This window comes from Balaenoptera musculus, chromosome X (assembly GCF_009873245.2).
Source record: "Balaenoptera musculus isolate JJ_BM4_2016_0621 chromosome X, mBalMus1.pri.v3, whole genome shotgun sequence".
NCBI classification, from domain to species: domain Eukaryota; kingdom Metazoa; phylum Chordata; class Mammalia; order Artiodactyla; family Balaenopteridae; genus Balaenoptera; species Balaenoptera musculus.
The window spans coordinates 6,984,514-7,008,836 of NC_045806.1; the positions used below are offsets into that span (position 1 = coordinate 6,984,514).

The window sequence follows — 24,323 nt, forward strand, 5'->3', positions numbered from 1 at the left end:
TTCTCTGATAATAAAAATGTCGAGCTCGTTGCACTTTTAAAGAGGAGAGGCCTTTGGGGTTCCGTGTGATGTGTTCATGGGACTCAGCAGGAGGTTTGGTCCCCAGGAGGCAGTCAGCTGTGCTCTGTTCTGGGCGGCGCCCCCAGAAGGCTCTGTTTATTGCTCTGTGATCAAAACAGACAGGATCACCCTAAGGGGCGGGTGTTGGAATGCCGGCTACAATTACTCCAAGAGTGACTTTTTATTCCGCATTTATGAGTACTTGGAGTAACACATGGCTGTGGGAAAACATTCACTTTGGAACGGGAATTGGGTGGGATACATCAGCCTTTCTCCCAACCCCTCATCCTCCCATTTTGCCCCTCTGGAGAGCGGCTGTGTCAGTACTAACCGCTTAGGTTTCCTTTTAGAAACAGGTACCTAGTCGTGTGTTACACATGAAAATGGGGGTCGGTCCAGGTTGAGTGCTCTGACTCAAGGTTTCTCCTGACCCCGTGCGGCTCCACGGTCTGGATGCTCTGCTGTGTGTCTAGCAGGTCCTCTGTGTGTGGACATTTGTGGTGCTTCCGGCGTACAGCAGACAGTGCTGCGGTGTGACGCTTTTGTACCCGAGTCCACATACATGTGCGTATAGGTCGTCCTGGTCCATTCCTAGCATGGGAGGTTTTGAGGCAGAAAGTACGTGCATTGTGAAGTTTGTTTTTGCTGGCTTTGTGGATGTGATAGGTGACAGATGCTTTTATTGTTTAAATGGGCTTTTCTGTCATTATGACCGAGGTTGGGCATCATTCCATGTGTTCAGAAGCTTTTTTTTTGAATTCGAGGAACATAGTTAAGGATCTAAAAACCGGATGATGTGAGTTCTGTTCGGAGTACACACCATGAGAACTGGGGGTAGAAGGAGAGAGAAGGCCTGGGGGCCCGGCCCGCTCGCTGTGGAGCTGACTACGTATCCAACAGACTTGTGGGTAGACAAGTATTCTAAGTAACACATATAACCCAATATAAAACCAAACCAAGCAGTTTGTCCAAATGTTTTTTTTTTTCAAGCACACTTTTAAAAACAAACTTAGGCGTGTTTAAATATTTTAAAGATAATTTTGGATTAAATTTTAATACTGTGTGTGGGTATTATTTTTAACTATTAGAAAAGTCTGAAACGGTGGTTTTGCCTAGAAATATGAATAAAATTCTACAAAATGGTTAATTAGTTGATACTAGGATCTGTTGCTGTCATCTGGCACGTGGTGAATTACTGTTTTAAGTACTGAAGACGCACATAATAAGGACTTTTAAAACTCCATACTGGGGCTTCCCTGGTGGCACAGTGGTTGAGAGTCTGCCTGCCAATGCAGGGGACACGGGTTCAAGCCCTGGTCTGGGAAGATCCCACATGCCGCGGAGCAACTAAGCCCGTGCGCCACAACTACTGAGCCTGCGCGTCTGGAGCCTGTGCTCCGCAACGGGGGAGACCGCGACAGTGAGAGGCCCGCGCACCGCGATGAAGAGTGGCCCCCGCTTGCCGCAACTGGAGAAATCCCTAGCACAGAAACAAAGACCCAACACAGCAAAAAAAATAAAATAAATAAATAAATTTAAACTCCATACTAACTTACCATCTTCCTTATTACAAAGGCACCAGTGAGTGCTTTTAACATGACTTCTCTTAAATCGGTGACATGTTTTCTTCTCTATCTAAATCTAAATCTCACCATTCTCGTCTTTCTTAATCCCTAGGCAACCACTAATCTGACTTGTATCTCAGAGATTAGTTAGCATTTTCTAACTAGTGTTGTATGTAGAACTCCAAAATGGATCATGTCCTCTTTTTTTTTTAATATATATATAAATTTATTTATTTATTTATTTTTGGCTGCGTTGGGTCTTTGTTGCTGCGCGCGGGTTTTCTCTGGTTGCGGCGAGCGGGGGCTACTCCTTGTTGCGGTGCGTGGGCTTCTCATTGTGGTGGCTTCTCTTGTTGTGGAGCTCGGGCTCTAGGCGTGCGGGCTCACTAGTTGTGGCTCGCGGGCTCTAGAGTGCAGGCTCAGTAGTTGTGGCGCACTGGCTTAGTTGCTCCGCGGCATGTGGGATCTTCCCGGATGAGGTCTCGAACCTGTGTCCCCTGCATTGGCAGGCGGATTCTTACCCACTGTGCTACCAGGGAAGCCCTGGATCATGTACTCTTAAAAAAAAAAAAAAAAAAAGGTGTTTAGTTTATGAAGGCACTCTGTAGTTAATTCATAGACTGAGCCACCAACACGTCAATATCAAATGTTGCCCTGCCTGAGGATCACCAAATGATAAATGAGCTGCCTGAACCCTCAACTACCTGCCCAGCCCAGGCACCTTAAGAAAGGGTGGCTTTTCCGACGAAGATTGAAAACAGCTTAGGGTCCTGAGGGCCAGAGTGGCCAGTGCAGGCTTGGTTTTTCTCGGAGGTTCTGGGAAGAGGCGTGTACGCGCCTCGGTGTAAAACACATACCCGTGGTTTTATGAACAAAGTGGGCATCGTGGGTCGCATCCTGACTCCCTCCCGCCGGTGACAGCTGCTGGGAGTGCTTGTCTTGCTTCAGCCTGTGCGGTGAGCAGGGCACCCAGCGGCCAGGCGAGGGTGGCGGCAGGCTGGCTTCACAAGGCGGGGGCGTCTGGTTTCACGGGGCACGGGCACCGTGTCTCTTGTCACCGTTTAGAAGCCGGGACTGGGAGAGCGCGGTGCCTTAGGAGAGAAGGACCCAGATCACTGTCTCTCCCCAGCCACGTTTCTTTCCCAGACAGGTGAGAGCCAGCGCTGCCTTCCTCCCAGAGCTGTGTCGGCTGGAAACAAAGAAGGGTAACAGGAAGCCGCACCGGGTGCACACATGGTCTCCTTTGAGATGTCCGGGTGGTATCCTGGCATCTGCCCGGGAGTCAGAGGAACGGGGGGGCCAGCAGGCGCAGCCCGGCCGTGCCTCCCCGGCACCTTGTCCTTCCCTCTCTGCTTGGCCGAGGACGTGCTGCTCGCAGGAAAGTGTGGGAGGATGCGGTAGCCTCTTCTTCCGTGTCTGTCTCTCTGTGTGCTTGTCGCCTGCACTTTCTTCCCCGGGGTCGGGCCCCCCCCTGGAGATCCTGATGGGCAGGTGTGGGATGGATCTGGGCGCTGGTATTTCCCTGAGGGCCACGGGCTATTTTGCTGGTCGGCCGCAGTGCTCATACCACTGGCTTAAGCAAATGTGCTTGGAAAAGGTTAAGACCCGAAACTGGGTCACTCGAGGCCTTTTCCTGATTAACGCAGGCGTCGGTAAGCCCCTTGCTGTGGGAGACGTGCTGAAGTAGGGGACGCTTCTCGCCCGGTGCTGGGTTAAGGCCGTTGCTGTCCGATGCTGTAAAATGCTCACTAAAAGCTCCGTGTGCACAGCACCGGGATACCATCCACTGTCCTCCGTTCACAGGGAAGTTACCATACGTTCAGCTCCTAAAACATACATGGAATTTCAAGCACCGTAGGGAAAATTTCTCTTAACTGTCAGGCCATGAATTATATTGTATAGCTTGTAATGACTCTTTTGGTCTTTCTTCCAAATGTATATGGTAATATTAGTCTCGTTTACAGTGAACTCGGCCTGCCACTTCATCGCTCGCGTCACTCCTGAGCCGTCCACTGCTGCGAGCAGTTTTTATGCCAGAGCCACATTATGCGTAGGGTTGACGCATGTTTCCTGCCTCTTTGCCGGAGGCCTTAAACCCTTCCTTGACTCTGCTTACGTCCGCTAAGCTTGCCTTCAGGAGGAGATTAACACCCGAGGATGGAGGTTCGCTGCAGGAGGCCGTAAGGGGTGGCCACATGGGGTGGCGTGGCGACACATCTGAAGAAAGGAGGTGTCTGGTCTAGTGACGGCACGCATGCCTGCTAGGAGCAGGTTTCTTGCCACGTGCGTGGGCTTCTGGACGTCACTGAGTTGCAGCGAGTTCTGCACCAAGCCAGTGTCGTGCGGGGCTCCCCTCTGCTGCTGGCTCCTTGGAGCTGTCCTAGGGCAGGCGGCTCTGTGCGTGGCCCCAACGTGGATGAGCGCAGGTGTTCCTGAAGCAGCTAGAGGAGAGGGATGGGTAGGACGTCAGCAGGTTTTTCCTGCTTTCCTGCTTTTCCCTCATCCCCACTTCCTCTCCTTTCTCCCCCCTCTCCCCCACCCCCACAAGAGCTCTTCCTGGGGCAGAAACTGTGTGTTCCCCCCACAGAGGGTGTGTCTGTCTTACTGGGGATGCTGATGGGTGTTGCTTTTGGAGGGTGGTCTGAGATTGATCGTTCAAATTTCAGGGGAAAAGTGTCTGCTTTGAGCATTTGCGGGATTGTGGCTGTTTGCTACTGTGCTTACTTTCTTCTTAAAACAGTAGACCCAGAGGTTTATCCTGGACAGACGCCGACTCGTTTGGGCTGTTTGCCATTCTTGTTTTTATGAAATAAAATCAGGAGGGAAAAAAAGCCACATAGAGCAGAATTGTTTTATTTGGGGAAAGGTTGCTTCTATTCAGATGTAGATTTAGTGTATGGCTTAACCAACTTAATCAGCTGAATCTCTAGGTGAGATGTTTCATATTCTAAGCCAAGTAGAGACTGGTAAACAGTTATGATTTTGTTTTTCATTAGAAGGCATGCAAGTGATGTTGATATAATTTAGTTTGGAAACGCTGATGGTTTCTAATATATTAAGGCATGCAGAGAATGTTTCACGTAATTTTGTTCCTATACACTTACGTACAAGACTCACCAGCTCTGTTGCTAATCCTCAGCGCTACTCGTACTTAGTTATGTTAATGGTTGCACATTTGAGTGTCTGGGGTGTCTTTACCAAAAAATCCATTCTGTTTACATGTAGCCAAGAAGCTGCATCGGTGCCTTTCTGAAAACTGGGGACATGCACCGTGACCTCGGGTGGTTTGGACAAAGCGTTTTTAGTACTGGTAGTGCTGGGTGAGATAGTCCCCTCACCCCCCTTTGCAAAAGTTAATGGGAAAATAGCCAAGCCATTTGGGTCTGCTCCAATTCTGCCTGCGTTCATTGTGTGACATTTCTACGCGGTCTTTCCTGCTAATGCACCCGGGGAACGCCAGAGGCCGAGACAGGCGTGCACTTGCCCTTGCTGGGAGACAGATAAGGGGAGCCCCGGCCTCGTGGGGCGGAACCCTGATGCTTTTATCCCGTGTGAATGCTGCTACTCGGCCCTGGCATTGGTTTAAAATGCAGCTTTGATGTCTTCTATCAGTTTCAGCTGTTTAGGTCATTTGGGAATTTTCATCTTTACCTCTTTCTCCTCGTGAATAAAGGCAGGAACTCCTGGACTCTTATCCCATTTTATCAAGGGTGATGTCACCACCCACAGCATCGTGTTGTCAGATCAGTGCCGGGGAAAAGAACTCCGCCATCCACAGAGTGGTCTGACCGCTGTTTTTATTCGTTCACGTAATGTGTGTTGGAAGCGCTCCAGCCAGGCGGCTGAAGTCATACCCATAGGTCCTGCCCTCGGGGAGCTGGCAGCTGAGGGGGCTGATGGGCACGGACAGGAAAAGCTCTAACAAGTGGTGGCTCTGGCGGAAGGAAGGAGGGCTGGAGCAGAGCTCAGCAGTCAGGCTGTCCTTTGAAGGCTGAGCCAGGTTTGAGACACAGACGTGGACCTAAGTCAGTGGTGCCGGGACCTCCTAAAGAGGCTGGCAGAGCGGATGGGGGAAGGGAGGAAGGGTAGCTCGGGGCTAGAGCGGCGAGTCTCAGACCTGAGCTCGCCTCTGAATGACCTTGAGGGCTTGTGCAAACAGGCGTCCCGCCCCAGCCTGTGCCCCTGCGATGCCAGCGCCGCCCGGCCCGGGGAGCAGATCACAGTACCGCGGTGGGGGGGCGTGGGCTTCACTCCGTGGCAGCTGGGAGCAGCTGAGGGTGGTGGGGTGAGGGCAGGAGCTGCCAGAGCTGAGTTGCAGGGAGACTGTTGTGGTAGGAGGTAGAGGCAGCTCGGGAGAGGGAGAGGCCGGTCGGCATCTATCCTCTAGAGGCTTGACCGGAACAGGAAGGAAGCAGCAGCTCAGGGCAGACTTCATTTTGTGTCTGTAGGGCGGAGCTTTTTATGTGTTTGTTTGTCTTTCAAAGAATAAAAAGGGTGTTTGCAGTTGTCGCCCTCCTCCAGCCCAGGCACACCCTCAGTATCAGGAGGGCCTGTCCCCGCTGTGGGCCTGTCCCTCGGGGCCTCTGCACAGCCTCCCTCCCTAAGCTCTGGGGGCTCCTTGCCCGGAACTCACCCCCCTCACCCGCAGGACTCACTGGGGAGCATTTGAGGAACTTTCCGGCCTGCCCTTTATCTGGAAGGCCCCTCCCCACTGCCCCGCCCCATGACACGTGCTTCTAAGATGCCCCAAGCATCACTGTTGGTTTTATTTTCCCCGAGGACTCTTCCCATCGCCAGTGTCGCCTGCAGCCAACACACCCTGTGGTGCCCCCGCCACAGTGTCCCGCCAGGCCCTTCCCGTTGGCCTCCCAGCCTGCAGGCCTGGTACTGTCAGGCCCCCCGCGCTCGTGGGGACCACATGCAGACTGCGTTTATTTTCTGAGGCAGCGCCTGTTGGCTGCGCTTGGAAAGGTTAGGAAAATAACCCGGCGTTCACGTGGTTTGTTTTTTTTTTTTTTTTTTGAGGGAATTCTGCTCTTTCTCTGAATGAGAAACATTTCATTGAAGGCCTTATTTCAATAATTCCTTTTAAAAAATGAATTTTCTATATCTAGATCCATTCTTAATTTTCATTGGTATCCTAGCATTTTTTATATTTGTGATCTAAACCCCTTCCTTTCAAAAAAAAAAAAAAGACTACCTAGCATATAAAATTATTTTTAAAAATTGAAGTAAATTTAGATTAATTTTGGTGTGCAACTTGTGGGAAAGGTTTCAGAGAACCCTCATTAGGACGAATAATTTGATTTGGAAGCCAGAAAACCCGGTGTTAATAGCAGCATTGCTTTTCAGTATTTATGTGGAAGGAATATTATGCCATATTAAAAATGACATTTTGGAAGAGTGACCGTGGCCTGGAGGAATGCTCACCCAACCAGGCGGGCTGCAGAGAGAAGGGGCCCCGCCAAGTCTGCACGATGCTCTCAGCTGTCTGAAACAGGGGGAAAGAAATGCAGAGATGTTACCCACGTTCATCTTCAGATTACGGGTGGTCCTCCTTTATTGTCTTATTCGCATTTTAATTTTTAAATGCTCCATGTTTTCTACAGTATGCCTGTTCTTTAAGATTTCCGAGCAGCAGTAACCATTTGGATGAAAAGGATTTCTTCCCTGTACGCTGGGGTGCCCGTGGTAGCGACCGTTAGTCTCCCGTGGGCGTGACCTGGATCAGCCCCGTCGCGTTTCCGGAGCTGGCAGGATTGTGCAGCTCCACGCACGTGAGGGGTCAGCACCCGCACCCCGGCCAGGTCAGGCTGTTTCCTCCCTGGCATCGCTGACCACACTGCCTTGCACAGAGGCGTGGCCTTGGACGTCTCTGGGCTGAGCCGTGCCGTCCTTCTTCCTCCCGGAAGGGGCGTCCTTGCTGGTCTCCCGAGCCGAGCTGGCTTGCGTCTGACTGCGTGGCCTGCGGAGGGGGCGTTCCTTTCACACCTCGCCCTTCTGTTCCCGTTTGATGTCTGTGGGGGGCTGGTCCAGCTGTAGCAGACATAGCAGACGTCCCGCCCGCCAGGAGAGGAAGGTTCGGGTGTGGTTCGCTGCATACGTGCTGTGTGTGCGTTTCCTTCCGACACGCGTGGCCCCCTGATGGGGCAGGGCGCTTAACCCCTAACCAGGTACCGCCAGGTACCACGTGGTCCGAGATCTCCGAGGCCCTCACATCGGGGCATCTTGCCCGGCACAGCCTGTGGCCTGTGCACCCCTCACGGCCCCAGACTTCCAGGGACCCCGGGTGGTTTAAAGCCACCTGGAGTGCGTATCTTGTGTGGGAAGAAACACCATGTCTGTTGAAACGAGCGCCTTAAATCGGCCTGTGCCATTTCTGTTCCATCTGGGAACGCTAGGTGGCGCCAGAGCGTCCGGTCCCCAGAGCTTTCCTGCCCAGCGTGGTCACGGGCTTGTGATGGAGGGACCAGCCCTCAGGCACATGTCCTTCTCCTCTCATCAGCAGAATCCAGTTTTAGCCATCAGAGGGGCTGACAAACAGAAACCGCCTGAACCTTCCTCGATCCCCAGATATGTTCACTGTGCTCTAGGAAAGTCCGAGGACCTGACAGGAGCCACATATGTAGAAAAATTTCACTCTCCCCAGGAGCCATGATTCCTCACTTAGAGCTTCTAGGTACCACCCTTTTCACTGTGTTTTCTCTTTGTTTTTTTGTTTTTAAAGCTCCAATTAGTACCGTAACTGTTGACTATGTCTTCTCAAAGTGGAGGCATGTATCTGTGTACAGACATACCTTGCTGTGTTGTGCCTCATTTAATTGTGCTTCACAGATACTGCGTTTTTTTTTTGTTGTTTTATTTTTGTTTTTTTTGTTTTTTACAAATAGAAGGTTGTAGCAACCCTGTGTCAAGCAAGTTTGTTGGCACCATTTTTCCAACAGCACTGGCTCACTTTGTGTCGCATTTTGGTAATCCTCACACTATTTCAGACTTTTCCACTATCATATTTGTTATTGTGATCTGTGATCAGTGATCTTTGATGTTACTAATATTATTACTAGGGCTCAGATAATAGTGTTTCTCAGCAATAAAGTATTTTAAAATTAAGGTATGTGCATTGTGTTTTTTTAGGCATAGTGCTATTGCACACTTGGTAGACTATAGTATAGAGTAAACATAACTTTTATATGCACTGGGAAACCAAAAAGTTCACGTGACTAGCTTTATTACAGTATTCACTTTATTGTGGTGGTCTGGAACCCGACCCGAAATATCTCCAAGGTCTGCCTGTATTATCCTTTAAAATAAGAGGAGAAACATTTACTCTTCTCAAAGAGGACGACTGCCCCAGTAAACGAGCTGGTTCCCCACTCATTCCAATTACAGAGTTGAAATATGTTACCACAAAGTGTAAGGCGTTTTCTTTTCCAAGCCTCTTTTTCCTTTGCCTGCAGTTTGTCTAGTTTGTTTCCTTCATTAATTACTTGTAAAGGAAGATGAAAGACGTTACGGATATTATAGCACAGAAAAAGCCATCTGAAAATGAAATTCACGTGGCCAGAACCTTCCTTACGAGGATTTTGAGAAACTTTATGAGGTACAGTTTTGGTTTTACAATCCCTTTACTTCTGTGGTGTGATGAATTCGTCTGTTTTATGCTTTAGCTCGTGGGAAACTATCAAAAGGTCAACACATTCCACATTTTGCCACCCGTGTATTTTTCCTTGTTTCTGAGTCATCAGGTTTATGTTATAAATGCTTTCTGGGTTTTCTTTAATATTCGTTGTTGCATAATATTCTTTAATGTTTTTGCCTGTTGGAAGGATGTTTGATCCTCATCAGGTACTTAGAGGCTCAACTGAACCCTTTCTCTGATCTCGATTGGGCTGTAAAGTGTCCCTGGTGAGGCTAGATCCGTCTTAAATTGCAGGAGGAGGAGAGGCGAGCATGGGCGGTCTGCTCATGCAGCAGCTTTCCCCTGGAGGCCCTGTGATGTTCCTACGGCGGCTGCAGGGATTTCCAACTGGACATGCTTTTTCACACCTGGGCAGGTGTGGTCAGAAACCTAATAAGCCACCCACGGATGGTGGGGACGGTGGAGGGGGGCAGGGAAGGCTCCTGCCACGTTCAGAAGCCCTGGCAGGAATGGACTGGAGCCTGCTGGTCTTAGGCCGTGGTGATTCCCATGACAGGAGCCCTTAGATGACTTCGGACGCTCTGGGAGGCTCAGAGGAATACGTGTCCACCAGTGCCCGTTAACTACAGGATAGCTGTGTTCACTTAGTTAAGTGAGTGAATAAATAAATGCAGTCAAAACTCTGCGGGACCCGGCTCAAGCTTTTCTGCAGCCCAGTGCCTTCTCCTCAAACAGGCTAAGGGCCTGTGCAAAGTTGCACTGACACCGGGCAGACAGAAGATCCTGCTGTGTCTTGGGGATGGGGCAGCGGGGGTCGTGGGCAAGATTCATGTACTTACTTTGAATAAATTTGGAAGCCTAAGGGCTGGTTCACATTCTGGAGCCTGTGATTCTCACCCGGGGATGTTCTCCGGTAACGAACCTGTACAGAGAGCGTTGGTGCCCAGATGCAATGGGAAGCACCGGACAGCGATGCAGTAAATCACACAGGAATCATTTCTGCCTCTCGCTCCTTTCTTGGCCTGAAGTTGTCCTTGGTGTGAAGTCCCTGAGTCATCTGCATCCTTTTTCAGGAGGAATGAGCTGAGCTGGAGGCCGCACTCCTGGCACGTCACCAAGTTCTCCGACAGCCACCCCGAGACATCGGCATCTCCATTCCCCTCTACCAGCTCCTGCCCCTCGTGGCCAGGCCAGCACCACGCCAGGTAGGCACGCCTTTCCCGCTGGGATGGGAAGCTGGTTTCACTTTCTACCACACTCATGACTTCCCTGCCTTGTCCTAATTGTGCATTTCTCACTTTATTTTAATTTTTGTTGAGGTACAGTTAATTTACGATATTGTTCATTTCCGGCGTACAACATAGTGATGCAAAATTTCTATAGCTTATACTCCATTTAAAGGTATCATAAAGTATTGGCTCCGTTCTCTGTGCTGTACAATATATCCTTGTAGCTTATTTATTTTATAGTTTATACCCCTTCCTCCCCTACCCCTATCTTGCCCCTTTGCCCTTCCCTCTCCACACTGGGAACCACTAATTTGTTCTCTATGTCTATGAGTTTGCTTCTGTTCTGTTATATTCATTTGTTTATTTTTTTAGATTCCACATATAACTGATATCATACAGTATTTGTCTTTCTCTGTCTGACTTAGTTCATTAAGCATAATACCCCTCTAGGCCCATCCATGTTGATGCAAAGGGCAAAATTTCATTCTTTTTTATGGCTGAGCAGTATTCCATTGTGAGTGTGTGTGTGTGTGTGTGTGTATATATATATATATATAATATATACCAATCTTCTTAATCTGTTCATCTGTTGATGGACATTTAGGTTGCTTCCATATCTTGACTCCTTGTAAATTATGCTGCTATGAACATTGGGGTGCATGTATCTTTTCAAATCAGTGTTCTCATTTTCTTTGGGTATATACCCAGGAGTGGAATTGCTAGATCATATGGTAGTCCTATTTTTAGTTTTTTGAGGAACCTCCATACTGTTTTCCACAGTGGCTGCACCAGTTTACATTCCCACCAATAGTGAACAAGTGTTCCCTTTTCTCCACGTCCTCACCAGCAGTTGTTATTTGTTGTCTTTTTGATGATGGCCATTCTGGCAGGTGTGAGGTGATACCTCATTGTGGTTTTGATTTGCATTTCTTTGATTAGCGATGTTGAGCACTTTCCGTGTGCCATCTATATGTCTCCTTTGGAAAAATGTCTGTTCAGGTCTTCTGCACATTTTAAAATCAGGTTTGTTTTTTTAGATACTGAGTTGGATGGGCTGTTTATATAGTTTGCATATTAACCTCTTATTGGTCATATCATTTGCAAATATTTTCTGCCATTCAGTAGGTTGTCTTTTCATTTTGTCGATGGTTTCCTTTCCTCTGGAAAAAAAGGCCTTTAATTTTCGGGACTTCCCTAGTGGCACAGTGGTTAAGAATCCGCCTGCCAATGCAGGGGACACGGGTTCAAGCCCTGGTCTGGGAAGATCCCACATGCTGTGGAGCAACTAAGCCTGTGTGCCACAACTACTGAGCCTGTGCTCTAGAGCCCACGAGCCACAACTGCTGAAGCCCACGTGCCTAGAGCCTGTGCTCCACAACAGGAGAAGCCACCACAATAAGAAGCCCGTGTACTGCAACGAAGAGTAGCCCCCACTCACCGCAACTAGAGAAAGCCTGTGCGCAGCAACGAAGACCCAACGCAGCCATAATTAATTAATTAATTAATTAATTTAAAAAGCCTTTACTTTTAATTAGGTCCCATTTGTGTATTTTTGCTTTTCTTTCCTTTGTCTTAGGAGACAGAGCCAAAAAAATATTGCTACAGTTTATATCAAAGAATGTTCTGCCTATGTTTTCCTCTCGGAGTTTTATGGTTTCTGGTCTTAAATGTAGGTCTTTAATCCATTTTGAGTTTATTTTTGTGTATGGTGTTAGGGAGTGTTCTAATTTCATTCTTTTACGTGTAGCTGTCTGGTTTTCCCAGCACCACTTATTGAAGAGGCTGTCTTTTCTCCACTGTATGTTCTTGCCTCCTTTGTCGTGGATTAATTGACTGTAAGTGTGTGGGTTTACTTCTGGGCTCTCTATTCTGTTTCATTGTTGTATGTGTCTGTTGTTGTGCCAGTACCATATTGTTTGATGACTGTAGCTTTGTGGTGTAGTCTGAAGTCAGGGATTGTGATACGTCCAGCTCTGTTCTTCTTTCTCAAGATTGTTTTGGCTATTCAGGGTCCTTCATGTTTCCATGCAAATATTAAAATTATTTATTCTTGTTCTGTGAAAAATGCCCTTGGTATTTTGTTAGGGATTGCATTGAATCTGTAGATTGCCTTGGGTAGTATGGTCATTTTAACAGTATTCTTCCAGTCCATGAACATGGTATATATTTCCATCTGTGTATGTCATTTTCAGTTTCCTTCATCTGTGTCTTACAGTTTTCTGAGTATAGGTCTTTTACCTCCTTGGTTAGATTTATTCCTAGGTATTTAGTTCTTTTTGATGCAATGGTAAATGGGATTGTTTCCTTAGTTTCTCTGTCAGATAGTTCATTGTTAGTATGCAACACGTTTTTTTGTATTGATTTTGTATCCTACAACTTGACCAAATTCTTTGATGAGCTCTAATAGTTTTTTGGTGGCGTCTTAGGATTTTCTATGTACAGGAAGTCCCCTACATACGAACGAGTTCTGTTCTGAGAGCATGTTTGTAAGTCCATTTTGTTCGTTAAGTCCAACAAAGTTAGCCTAGGTACCCAACTAACACAGTCGGCTATATAGTACTGTACAGTAAGAGTTTTATAATACTTTTCACACAAATAATGCATAAAAAACAAACACAAAAAATAAAACATTTTTAATCTCATAATACAGTACCTTGAAAAGTACAGTAGTCCAGTACAGTAGCTGGCATACAGGGGCTGGCATCAAGTGAACAGGCCAGAAGAGTTACTGACTGCAGGAGGGTGAGGAGGTGGGAGATGGTAGAGCTGAAGGATTGTCAGCAGTAGGAGACGGAGGGCAAGCTGCAATTTCACTCATGCCTGACGTTGATGGCACAGGTTCTGGTTCCTTGCTGGATTCAATTCTATCTACCCTCTTGAAAAAACAATCCAGTGATGTCTGGGTAGTAACACTTTTTTTCTCGTCATAGATGACACGGTAGCACTGGATTGCGTTCTGAACAGCTGCTGCAGCCTTTGTGTACCGTTCTGTGTCCGGGTCCTGTGCCTCAAAAACTAACAGTGCCTCCTCAAATAAAGAAAATCCCCTTGCCATTTCCTGCATCGTGAATCTCCTTGGTTCTTCAGCTACTTCTTCTTCCTCTTGTTCCTCTTTGTCCTTTCTCTGGGCCTCCAGTTCTATCAGGTCTTCATTAGTAAGCTCCTCGTGTTACACAGCAAGGAGTTCAATGAAATCATCCTCTTGCAGATCTAGCTTGAGATAAAGATACTGTACTACTGTACTCTGTACAGTACTGTACAGTACACAGAAGCACGGCCACTTGTAGAGGATGCACGCACGTGACAACGTACCAGACACGTGAACTAACTTATGTGATTGGACAGGCAAATGCATGTTCCCATCTGAAAGTTCTCAACTTGAAGGTTCGCATGTAGGGGACTTACTGTATAGTATCACGTCATCTGCAAGCAGTGACAGTTTGACTTCTTCCTTTCCAGTTTGGATTCCTTTTATTGCTTTTTCTTTGATTGCTGTGGCTAAGACTTGCAAAAAGTATGTTGAATAAAAGTGGTGAGAGTGGGCAGCCTTGTCTTGTTCCTGATCTTAGAGGAAATGCTTTCAGCTTTTCACTGTTGCGTATGATGTTAGCTGTGGGTTTGTCATAGATGGACTTTATTATGTTGAGGTGCGTCCCCTCTATACCCACTTTGTTGAGAGTTGTTATCATAATGGATGCTGAGTTTTGTCAAAACCTTTTTCTGCATCTCTTGAGATGATCATATGGTTTTCATCCTTCAATTTGTTAATGTGGTGTATCACATTGGTTGATCTGTAGATATGGAACCATCCTTGCATCCCTGGGATAAATTCCACTTGATCATGGTGTATGATCCTTTTAATATATTTTTCGGATTCAGTTTGCTAATTTTTTTTTTTTTTTTTTTTTTTTTTTTTTGCCTGTCTCCGGTCTTTGTTGTGGCACACGGGATCTTTGTTGCAGCACGCAGGATCTTTAGTTGCAGCATGCGAACTCTTTTTTATTTATTTATTTATTTATTTATTTATTTATTTATTTATTTATTTATTTATTTATGGCTGTGTTGGGTCTTCGTTTCTGTGCGAGGGCTTTCTCTAGTTGTGGCAAGCGGGGGCCACTCTTCATCGCGGTGCGCGGGCCTCTCACTATCGCGGCCTCTCTTGTTGCGGAGCACAGGCTCCAGACACGCAGGCTCAGTAATGGTGGCTCACGGGCCTAGTTGCTCCACAGCATGTGGGATCTTCCCAGACCAGGGATCGAACCCGTGTCCCCTGCATTGGCAGGCAGATTCTCAGCCACTGCGCCACCAGGGAAGCCCAGTTTGCTAATATTTTGTTGAGGAGTTTTCATCTATGTGCGTCAGTGGTACTGACCTGTAATTTTATTTTTCTGTGATATCTCTGTCTGGTTTTTGTATCAGGGTGATGCCGGCCCTGTAGAATGAGTTCAGAGCATTCCTTCCTTTGCAATTTTTAGAATAGTTTGAGAAGGAAAGTGTTAGTTCACCAGATGAAGCCATCTGGTCCTGGACTTTTGTTTGTTGGGAGTTATTTATTTATTTTTTTTAGATTGAGTTTTCATTACTGGTAATTGGTTTGTTCGTATTTTCTACTTTCTGGTTTGGTCTTGGGAGATTGTACTTTCCTAGAAATTTGTCCATTTCTTCTAGGTTGTGTTTTTGTGGTATCAGTTATAACTTTTTTCATTTCTGATTTTATTGATTTGGGGCCCTCTTTTTTTCTTGATGCATCTGGCTAAAGATTTATCAATTTTGTTTACCTTTTCGAATAATCAGCTTTTAGTTTTATTGATCTTTGTTAATGTTTTTTTAGTCTGTATTTCATTTATTTCTGCTCCAATCTTCATGATTTCTTTTCTGCTACTAACTTTGGGCTTTGTTTGTTCTTTTTCTAGTTCCTTTAGATATAAGGTTAGGTTGTTTGAGTTGTTTGTTTGTTTCCTGAGGTAAGCTTGTATTGCTCTAAATGTCCCTCTTAGAACTGCTTCTGCTGTGTCCCATAGATTTTGGATTGTTGTGTTTTAAATAGCGTCTTTCTTGACCTCAGAATGATGTTCTTTTTCTGATGAGAAAAGGCCGTGGACACACCATTACCGGTAGGACTCTAAATTTTTTCACTGAGTAGGCAGGTGTATAATGCTTGAAAGCAAAAAATAAAACACCACGAGAAAGGACAAGCAAGTGTGCTTCCTCATTTATGTTCTCCAGCTGATGAATCAGGAGCCTGGAGACTTCCCTTTCTGGCTGAACCCCTTTGGGCCAGCCAAGTGGGATGGCTGTCCACGTCACCCATGTGTCCACAGCCACCATATTACTTAGTGCTGGGCAGGCTTTTTGGCCAAAGCTCCCCAGGAAATTCTGTTAAACACCAGCACTCTCTCGCCAACCCCCAGGTTGCTGTGTGGAGGTACAGGGGAAACCAGAGGGCTTCACAGCCCGTGTGCCAGGCCTGGTGGTTTCTTGGTGACTGTGAGACAGAGGACGTTAGAATGGTGAGCTGGTGGAAGGGGGGGCGCTGCTCAACCTGGCTTTTCTGGAGCCCACATTTTGGGGTCAGAGGGGCTAATGCAAGGCAAACATGGGACCACACCATGGGGGTGTTGGCTTGGAGATACTCCTCCTGGTCACATGGAGCTGACCAGTCGCCTGAGGTTAGTGGCCAGTGTCCTCACTGGTCTGTTAGAAGGAGGATGGTAACAGCAGTAGTGTGGCTGTGGGGTGGGTACACAGGTGCATGTGTGAGTGTGTATGTGTACCTCTGTGTGTGTGTATGTATCTGGGTATGTGTGTGTATCTCTGCGTGTGCGCCTATTTGTGGTATGCATGACTGTGTGCGTCTGTATGTGTGTGTGTTTGGAGCTAACATAACCATTTCAAAATCAGGTTTTGGCTGTTAGTAAATACCGGTCTGCTGTGAAGGAAATAGGTCTTAAATACAGTATTACCTGTTTCAAGCCGTAAGAGATTATAATAGTTGAAGTCCAGGGTATTTTTGAAAAACCAGATTCTCATCTGTGTGGTAAAACTTAAGTAAAAAGTGGGCCTTATATTTCATTAAGCCCATTTGGCGGTTTCTTGATTAAAGAAACACATACGCCCTGTGGAAGAAGTGCTTAGCTTTGTTTGTATCTGCTTGGACTTGGGATCTCCTGGGAAAACCCACTCAGGAATACTGGTGGAAGGACGGAGAAGAGCTTGCCCCATTTCTGCGAAGGGTACGTGGTCTGTCCTCTGAAGACGTGGCGTGGAATGGTCATTGCCTCCCTCATATGCCTTAGCTAGCTCCCACTTCTGTGTCCTTGCCCGGGTCACAGTTTCTCTTTCTCATCCTGGTTCTCCTCGAACCTCAAGCAGCCAGTTTTTTTCCTGAAGCGTGAATGTTCCAGCTTTGTTGAGCTTTAATGAAAGCACTTAACATGCCTGGATAAATAGTTTCATTATTGAGAGCTTCAAGTGTGCAGTAGCACTATGTCTAAAAAAAAGTACATACCTTAGTCTTAAGATACTTTATTGCTAAAAACTGCTAATCATCATCTGAGCTTTCATTAAATCACGGGCATACCTCATTTCAAAATGAGGTATGCCTGTGATTTAATATCTGGGTTTGGAAAAGTCATGTTATCTCTGAACTTGCCTTTCTAAGTTGAAGATCATTGTCTTTTGATGGCTTTCTTTGTGTTAGCAGTCCATAGTATGAATCAGCCAGGGGTCCACAAAATCATCTTGCGAGGGGCCACATAGGATTGATATCTCAGGCTGGGGGGCCAGTGTCCGTGGCAGCTGCTCAGCTCTGCCCTTGGGAGCAAAGCACACAGCCGTGACCGAGTTCCCGCCAAACTCTAGTTATGAGCACTGAAATCTGAATTTCATATCCTTTTCACGCATCAGGAAGTACTCTTTTGATTCCGTGCCCCGCCCCGCCCCCATTAAAAAAATCGGAAAGCCATTCTCAGCTCATGGGCTGCGGTTTGCTCTCTGCGATACTTAACCAGTGGTTGAGGATAAAGGTGTTCACAGGGGCTTTGCCTGCTGCTGCCTGCTCTGGACGTGGTCCAGCCTGTGGGTGTAGAGCTGAGAGATGTACTGCAGCGTGGAAGGTTTTCTGTTGGGGGGCAGGCATCCTGTGGGTAGGACTCGGTCCTTTCAGCCTGCCCTCGGAAAGCTGCTCTGTGAAACGGGAGAACTTAGATGTGCCGCACCCAGGGATCTCGCTCCAGGAAGAGTGGCTGCTCTCTGCCCAGGGCCAGCCGCTCCTACCTGCATTGTCTCGTCTTGCCCTTTGCTGCAACTTGACTCTAAAGCACCCTGTTGCCTGTGGTTCTCGTTTCCTAGCTCCTCCTCCCAGGACCTGTCGAGCGGCGTGTGGGAGCAGACAAATCTGCAGCGCACCTCTGAGCACTTCAGCTCCCTGGGGAGCGTGGACAGCCTGGGCCAGCCTGCCCGGTCCTCCCCCTCCGGGCGCCTCTCGGCCGCCAGGTCCAACAGCAGCATCGACCACCTGGGCGGCCCGAACACGCGCGACTCCGCTTACGGCTCCTTCTCCACCAGCTCCAGCACGCCCGACCACACCCTGCCCAAGGCGGATGCGTCCTCTGCCGAGAACATTCTCTACAAAGTGGGCCTTTGGGAGGCCTCGGCCGGAGGCAGCGACCGGCAGGGCCTGGCTGCCGGCGACCCTCAGTGTGTGGACGAGAGGCTCGGGTGCGTCCCCCCCAGGGTCCCCTGTGACAGCAGCAGGAGCCCCAGGCCCGAGGACAGTCCTGAGCCCAAGCTAGCTGCTTCCGGGAGGTCCAGTTTTGGGCCAGTCTGGTATGTTCCCGATAAGAAAAAGGCCTCTTCGTCCCCTCCTCCGCCCCCTCCCCCTCTCCGCAGCGACAGCTTTGCTGCCACCAAGAGCCACGAGAAGACCCAGGGCCCTCCGTTCTCCGAGGCGGCCACCACGCAGTGCCCTCCGGGCCTGACCCGCGCTCAGTCCCACAGCGACTGGAGACCGGAAGTGGCCGATCAGCCGCAGAGACCAGCGCGCCTGGGCGACGGGAGGAGGGCCGGGAGCTCGGGCTGTGCGCCGGCTGTGCCGCTGGACTGCGGGGGGCCGCCCTGCGACGGCGGGGCCAGGGCCCTCCCGGGGGCCCCCGGCCGGCTCCAGGCCTCCCTGTCCAGCACGGACGTGCGCTGCCCGCAGCCTCCGCCCGCGTGCCAGCACCCGCGCCATTCCAGCGACGAGAGCCCCTTCTTTCTCGAGGGGCCCGGTGCCGCCACGTGGCTCAGGGAGCAGCCGCCTGCCGAGCGCTTCCCGGGTGACAGCCCCGCTCCGGCGGGGCGGCCCAGCGCTGGCGACCGGAAGGGGGACTGCGGCGCCCAGAGCCGCTACTACTGCGTGACCTCCAGACGCGGCCCGCAGGGGGGCGCCCCGGGCGCGCAGCCCCGCTGCCACCCGCCCCGGCTCGAGGGGCCCCCGGGCGCCCGGCCAAGGGGGAGGGTGGCGCCGGCGGACAGGGAGGCCGGGGGCCACTGCGAGGGCGCCGAGGAACCGCCCGGGGCCGGCCTCGTGGAAACAGCCAGTGTGAAGAGGGGCGCGGGCGGCTTCGCGTGGGCCCACGGGGGCGGCGAGATCTGCCCCCTGCAGACGCCCATGCTGCACTCGCTGACCCAGGAAGGGGCGCGCCGGCCCGAGGCCGGCCACGAGGGTGCCCCGGAGAGGCCGCCGCCCGAGGCCCCGGCGGGCAAACCCTTGCGGAGGAGCGACCGCTTCGCCACCACCCTGAGGAACGAGATCCAGCTGCGGCGAGCCAGGCTGCAGAAGAGCCGGAGCACGGCAACCCTGGCCGGCGCCACGGAGGAGGAGGAGGAGGCCGAGGCAGAGGCGCGCGGCTGGGGGGTGCAGCCGGCAGGGGGCGCCCCGGAAGCCGCCTTCTCCAGCACCTACAAGGACCACCTGAAGGAGGCGCAGGCCCGCGTCCTGAGGGCCACGTCGTTTAGGCGTCGCGACCTGGAGCCCAGCACGTCGGACCCCGACACCCTCCCTCGCGTCTGGGAGGCGGCCCCGGCCAGGCTGTCCTCGAGCGCCGGCGGCGCGCTGCACGCCCCGCGCATCGCAGGCCGGAGGCGCTTCACGGCCGAGCAGAAACTGAAGTCCTACTCCGAGCCCGAGAAGATGAACGCGGTGGGGCTCGCGGGGGATGACCGCCCGCGCCAGCGCCCCGCACCTCCCGACGAGGCCGCGCGCACCTTTGCCGACAGGTGGAAGTTTTTTGAGGAAACCAGCAAGCCCGTAGGCCAGCGGCCGGGGCTGAGGCCGGCACCCTGTGGGTTCCCCAAGGAGAAGCCAGAGAGGCCTTGGACAGCGGGCCCCGGAAAGGAGGGAAAGGTGGGGAGATCAGACCCGCCTCAGAGGCTGGGAACCTTTGCAGAGTACCAAGCCTCGTGGAGGGAACAGAGGAAAGCCCCGGAAGCCAGGAGTTCTGGGAGGTACCACTCGGCAGACGACATCCTGGATGTGGGTCTGGACCAACACGAGAGGCCACGGTACATCCACGGAAGGTCCCGGTCGTCGCCCTCGACCGACCTCTACAAGCAGGTAAGCGTCCTGCGGGGAGGCAGGACAGAGCCACCCCAGTCCCATCTTAAGGCACGTATAGGACAGCCCCGGAATATCATGGCCCATTGCCGTTGTGACTTGCGTCCAGCTGTCTGAGCGTTTCCGTGCACCAGCGTTTCTAGTATCAGCTCCTGTGACTTGCGTCCAGCTGTCTGAGCGTTTCCGTGCACCAGCTTTTCTAGTATCAGCTCCTGTGACTTGTGTCCAGCTGTCTGAGCGTTTACGTGCACCAGCTTTTCTAGTATCAGCTCCTGTGACTTGTGTCCAGCTGTCTGAGCGTTTACGTGCACCAGCTTTTCTAGTGTCGGCACCTGGGGACACAGTCGATACACTCATGACGGTTGCGAGTGCCCTGTTTTCACGCACAGCTCGAGTTCCCAGCCTCATCGTCAGCTCTCGCTGAAGCGGTCTTTCCCTTTGATTAGCTTGCCCTTAATACAAAGGGAAGAAATTGGGCAAAATGATAGAAAATGGCAAGCTCTCCTCTGAAATTACAAGGGGTGCTTTATAGCAAGGCTTAAGACAACACATGATAGATAGTTTTCAAACACTGATGTCACTTGATGCTATTAGTATTCTTAGTCCTTTTTTTTTGTCAAATATTTTTAAAGATTGTTTTGGGGCAAATGTAATTGAAAATGCAGAGCGTTAGACTATTTCACTTTTTTTTGAAGTAGGAGTTTTGGTGGTGAAAGGTGATGGGAAGCTTTCTAAAAAGCTACATATTTGTATCCATACCTCAAAGTCCATAGTCAGTCTTCCTCTCCCACTCTCTCTGCTTTTTCTCCCCCTTCCATCTGCATTTGTACGTTTCAAAGAAAAGATTTCCTGCAGCATCAGATGGAGGTTCTTTTAAGAAGAACCAGTCATCGGTTTGTTACACAATAATGAACGTCCGCATGTGAAGAGAGGTGCAGGTTTCTGTGTGGCCCCCTGGTGCAGAAAGGCCTGCAAACACCGCGACCGTGTGCCCATGCCCCGTGCAGTGTGACCTCTGAGAATTCCATGCTTGCTCGGTCAAGAAACGAGGCTCCCAGACTCCAGGTCCCGGGGCTTGAGGTTTCGCTGCAGGGAGCCGTGACCAGCTGGGTTTGATTTGATTAGGGTTTTGGGGCCAGTGTGTCACACAGGTTTATGACCCTCACGTGGGAGTTCTGCTTCCTGCCCAGAGCCAAAGGGGACGCACGGTCTTGTTGAGTCATTTCGATGAGACGCTCTGGAGAGCCGGGCTCGTGGGTCCCGTGGCTGGCTGACGGCAGGCGGTGTCACTGCCTTCGTGGTGCGGGCTCACAGGGCGAACCCACAATGAAGGGTTCGTGATCACAGAGGTCTCGGAGGCGGCAGCTTGATGACCGGGTGTCTCGTTGTGCCACCCTTGGCAGGAAGCGTCTGTGGAAGCGCGACGGCAAACAGAGGACCCCGGTGAGCGCAGAGAACTCTCTTCCTCAGTCCAGGCCGAGGAGGGATGCCCCACCCCAAGGTAGGAGACTCTTGGACTTGGGGTTACTAAGAAGGCGTCTTGGGGTGGGCTGCATTATGGTGGGTGAGTGCTAGGTTAAAAGTGCTTGGGTGTCTGGTTTCCGCCAGACCTGAAGTGACCACTAAGCGGGTTCAATTTCCAGCGTCCCCAGGACCAAGCCCTCAGCCCTACACCACTGCCGGCGGGAGAAGCATCCCCAGGGCGGGGGCCCTCTGAACGCCATCGTGGCATTTTTGGTTCTTCAAACAGCTGCTGTTTTCCGTACAGTAAAGTTCTTTATGTTCACAGAACGAGAAACCCAGGGTAGTGGGCTTGAATGACGTGCTTTATCCAGAACGGCCAACTGAAGGGATGCTTTAACGTCAAGGGTGCAGCTGGGTTGCTGGGTCTGGAAATCCACATTGTCTGGAAGGATTGTTAGTCAAAGGACTAGGGCAAGCCTTTCTCAATTGGCCTTATTTAATGACTTAATTTTGAGCTTTAAAATAGAAATCAAGTCGGTTGGCTCCCCAAGAGGGGATCAGAGCATCTGAAAGAACGGAATGGCAGCAGTATTACACTGTCATGTGCCCTGATTCTCAAGTGTGTCCAGTGTCACTGCAGTGAGGGTGGAATTTAGGTGAAATACATACTGTCCTCTGGACCCTCATCCGTGAGGAGGGCAGGAGGGGGAAGTGTAGGTCACTGCAGGAACTGGGTGTGACCTTATTTTAAAAGGGCTGATGGAAGAATGGAAGCAAATTTGTACACAGTAGGGTCGCTGAGTGCATATTTTTCTGTTCCTTGAGGATCTCTGGGAGTTGGCGTGCTACTCAAATTAAACACCAACCTCAAAATTGAAGATTCTGTCCCAGAGATGACCAATTTAAATGCTTGCTTTTGAGAGCCTTACATAACGGGGTTTTGTTTCATTTGGCTGCAAGCTGAGTGCTGCTAGCCCTGAACAAGAGTGTCGGTGGCTCTGAGGGAGCAGGCGTGGTGGTCTGTGTGTGCGTATGTAGGATGTGGTGGCAGTTGCTTACCAGCCTGCACGGCCAAGACCAGAAACCCCTGGCTGAGAGAGGAAGGTCCGTGAATGATACACGTACAGAGTTGAGCTGTGTCTGAGCGGCACAGTTAGAGCTTTATGGCTTTGGATTGCGAGCAGGTCACGTGCCAAGTGCCAGCTGTCATCTTTATCAAAGCCACTTCCGGGCCCTGCTGCAGTCATGAGAGTGCGTGCCGTGCTGCAGTGCCATGCAGTGCCGTGCTGCAGTGCCGTGCAGTGCCATGCAGTGCGGCGCAGTGCGGCGAGGTTTGGGCTCGGGCTCGGGCTTCGCTCCTGCACGGAGGCCTCGGGCATTTACCCTGCAGAGAGACATGCATGTGCTGGCTGGAGTTCAGCTCTCCTGCTGTGGAGAGTCATAACAAATGGCTTGTAACGTACATACGGGTGTGTGTGTGTGTGTGTGTGTGTGTGTGTGTGTTGTAACGGTATTGTCAGCAGCGAAAGGGTCAAGAGGAACGGGAGGGACCACATGCTGCCCGCTTCACAGCTGTGTCTTCTGGCAGGCTGCATAACCACTCTGAAGGAACGAGTTCCAGAAGCTTTCTGGTTTTGAGCTACAAACCCAGCAATTTTCAGAGTCATTATGTGTGCTTTCAAAGAGTGGTGAGACTCAGTAAAATCCTAGATTAGGGATGTCGAAGAGGCGTTTTTTTGAGAAAATGTTTATCTTCTGAAGTATCAGCGAGAAAGAGTGCCCTTGAAACATTAAATTGGAGAACAAAAGAAATGAAAATGCAGACAAGGGACTGTCCTTTGCTCACCAAAACCAAATCTATAATGCAAAGATTTAAAGATGCCCGGTGTTTTACATAAATTAATGTAACATATCTGTGTAAAGAAATCGAATTGCTGATCTGTTAACTGGAACGTGATAATGAACACTGGCTTTTGTTGTGTTTGTTGGGATGCCAGAAGAGCATCAAGAGAACAATTGAATTGAGAACATTTTTGTGAGGTTCAGGATTCTGTGTTTTAGATAAAGTAGGACAAAGGTTCTGCCCCAAAGGGCCTCCCAGTGGAGGAGGGAAGGAGAGACACCAACACTCGGCACTGAAGCGGTGACGCGTAATTATCATCTCTGTGGAAAGTTACGGGATGGTTCCCAATCTCAGAGGGGCGAGGGTGAGGCGACTTCTGCCTGGGGGTTATGGGCAGGACAGGTGGTGTTTGAGCAGGACCCAGGCCCTCGGGAGAAGATCTCGCAGTGTTTGCTTGCCTCCAACTGTGTTCTCATTTGAGCGGCCTTCTCACCCATCATGTTTCCAGAGCCAGCGCCCACTGTTTTTGGAGGTTTTGCACCAGATCTCCAAGCTCAGGTGTCCTGACTAACGGCAGTCTGCTCCCTGCCCCAGCGTCGCGGGGACCTTGGAAGCTCGGTGTAGCAGTTTGCTTGGGCTGCCATAACAAAGTGCCAGGGTCTGGGCGGCATCAGCAACAGACATTTATTTTCTCACAGCTCCGGAGGCCCGAGTCTAAGCTCCAGGTGTTGGCAGGGTTGGTTTCTCCCAGGGCCTCTCTCGGTGTCCTGCAGGCGGCCGCCTTCTCCCTGTGTCCTCACCTGGGCTTCCCTCCGTGTGTGTCTCTGTCCTGATCTCATCTTAGAAGGACACCGGCCAGATTGGATTATGGTCCACCCCCATGCCCTCATTTTGCCTTAATCACCTCTTGAAGGAGCTTCATTCCATC

The 24,323-nt window shown here is 50.2% G+C and overlaps 1 protein-coding gene across 9 annotated transcripts in view; it reads left to right on the top strand.

Moving 5' to 3' along the window:
* SHROOM2 (shroom family member 2) overlaps nucleotides 1-24,323 on the top strand; it is a 139,069-nt gene that overhangs the window by 65,217 nt on the left and 49,529 nt on the right. For 3 of the 9 annotated variants that reach the window (XM_036839239.1, XM_036839240.1, XM_036839243.1), the window contains exons 3-5: nucleotides 10,338-10,469; nucleotides 17,844-20,088; nucleotides 21,492-21,589. The exons of 1 other annotated variant lie outside the window; for it this stretch is intronic. In XM_036839239.1, the coding sequence (XP_036695134.1) occupies nucleotides 10,338-10,469; nucleotides 17,844-20,088; nucleotides 21,492-21,589 (2,475 nt within the window). Of the gene's footprint in view, nucleotides 1-10,337; nucleotides 10,470-17,843; nucleotides 20,089-21,491; nucleotides 21,590-24,323 lie in introns of those variants that run through there. 5 more of the 9 variants (XM_036839241.1, XM_036839242.1, XM_036839247.1 and 2 more) reach the window with 5 other exon arrangements.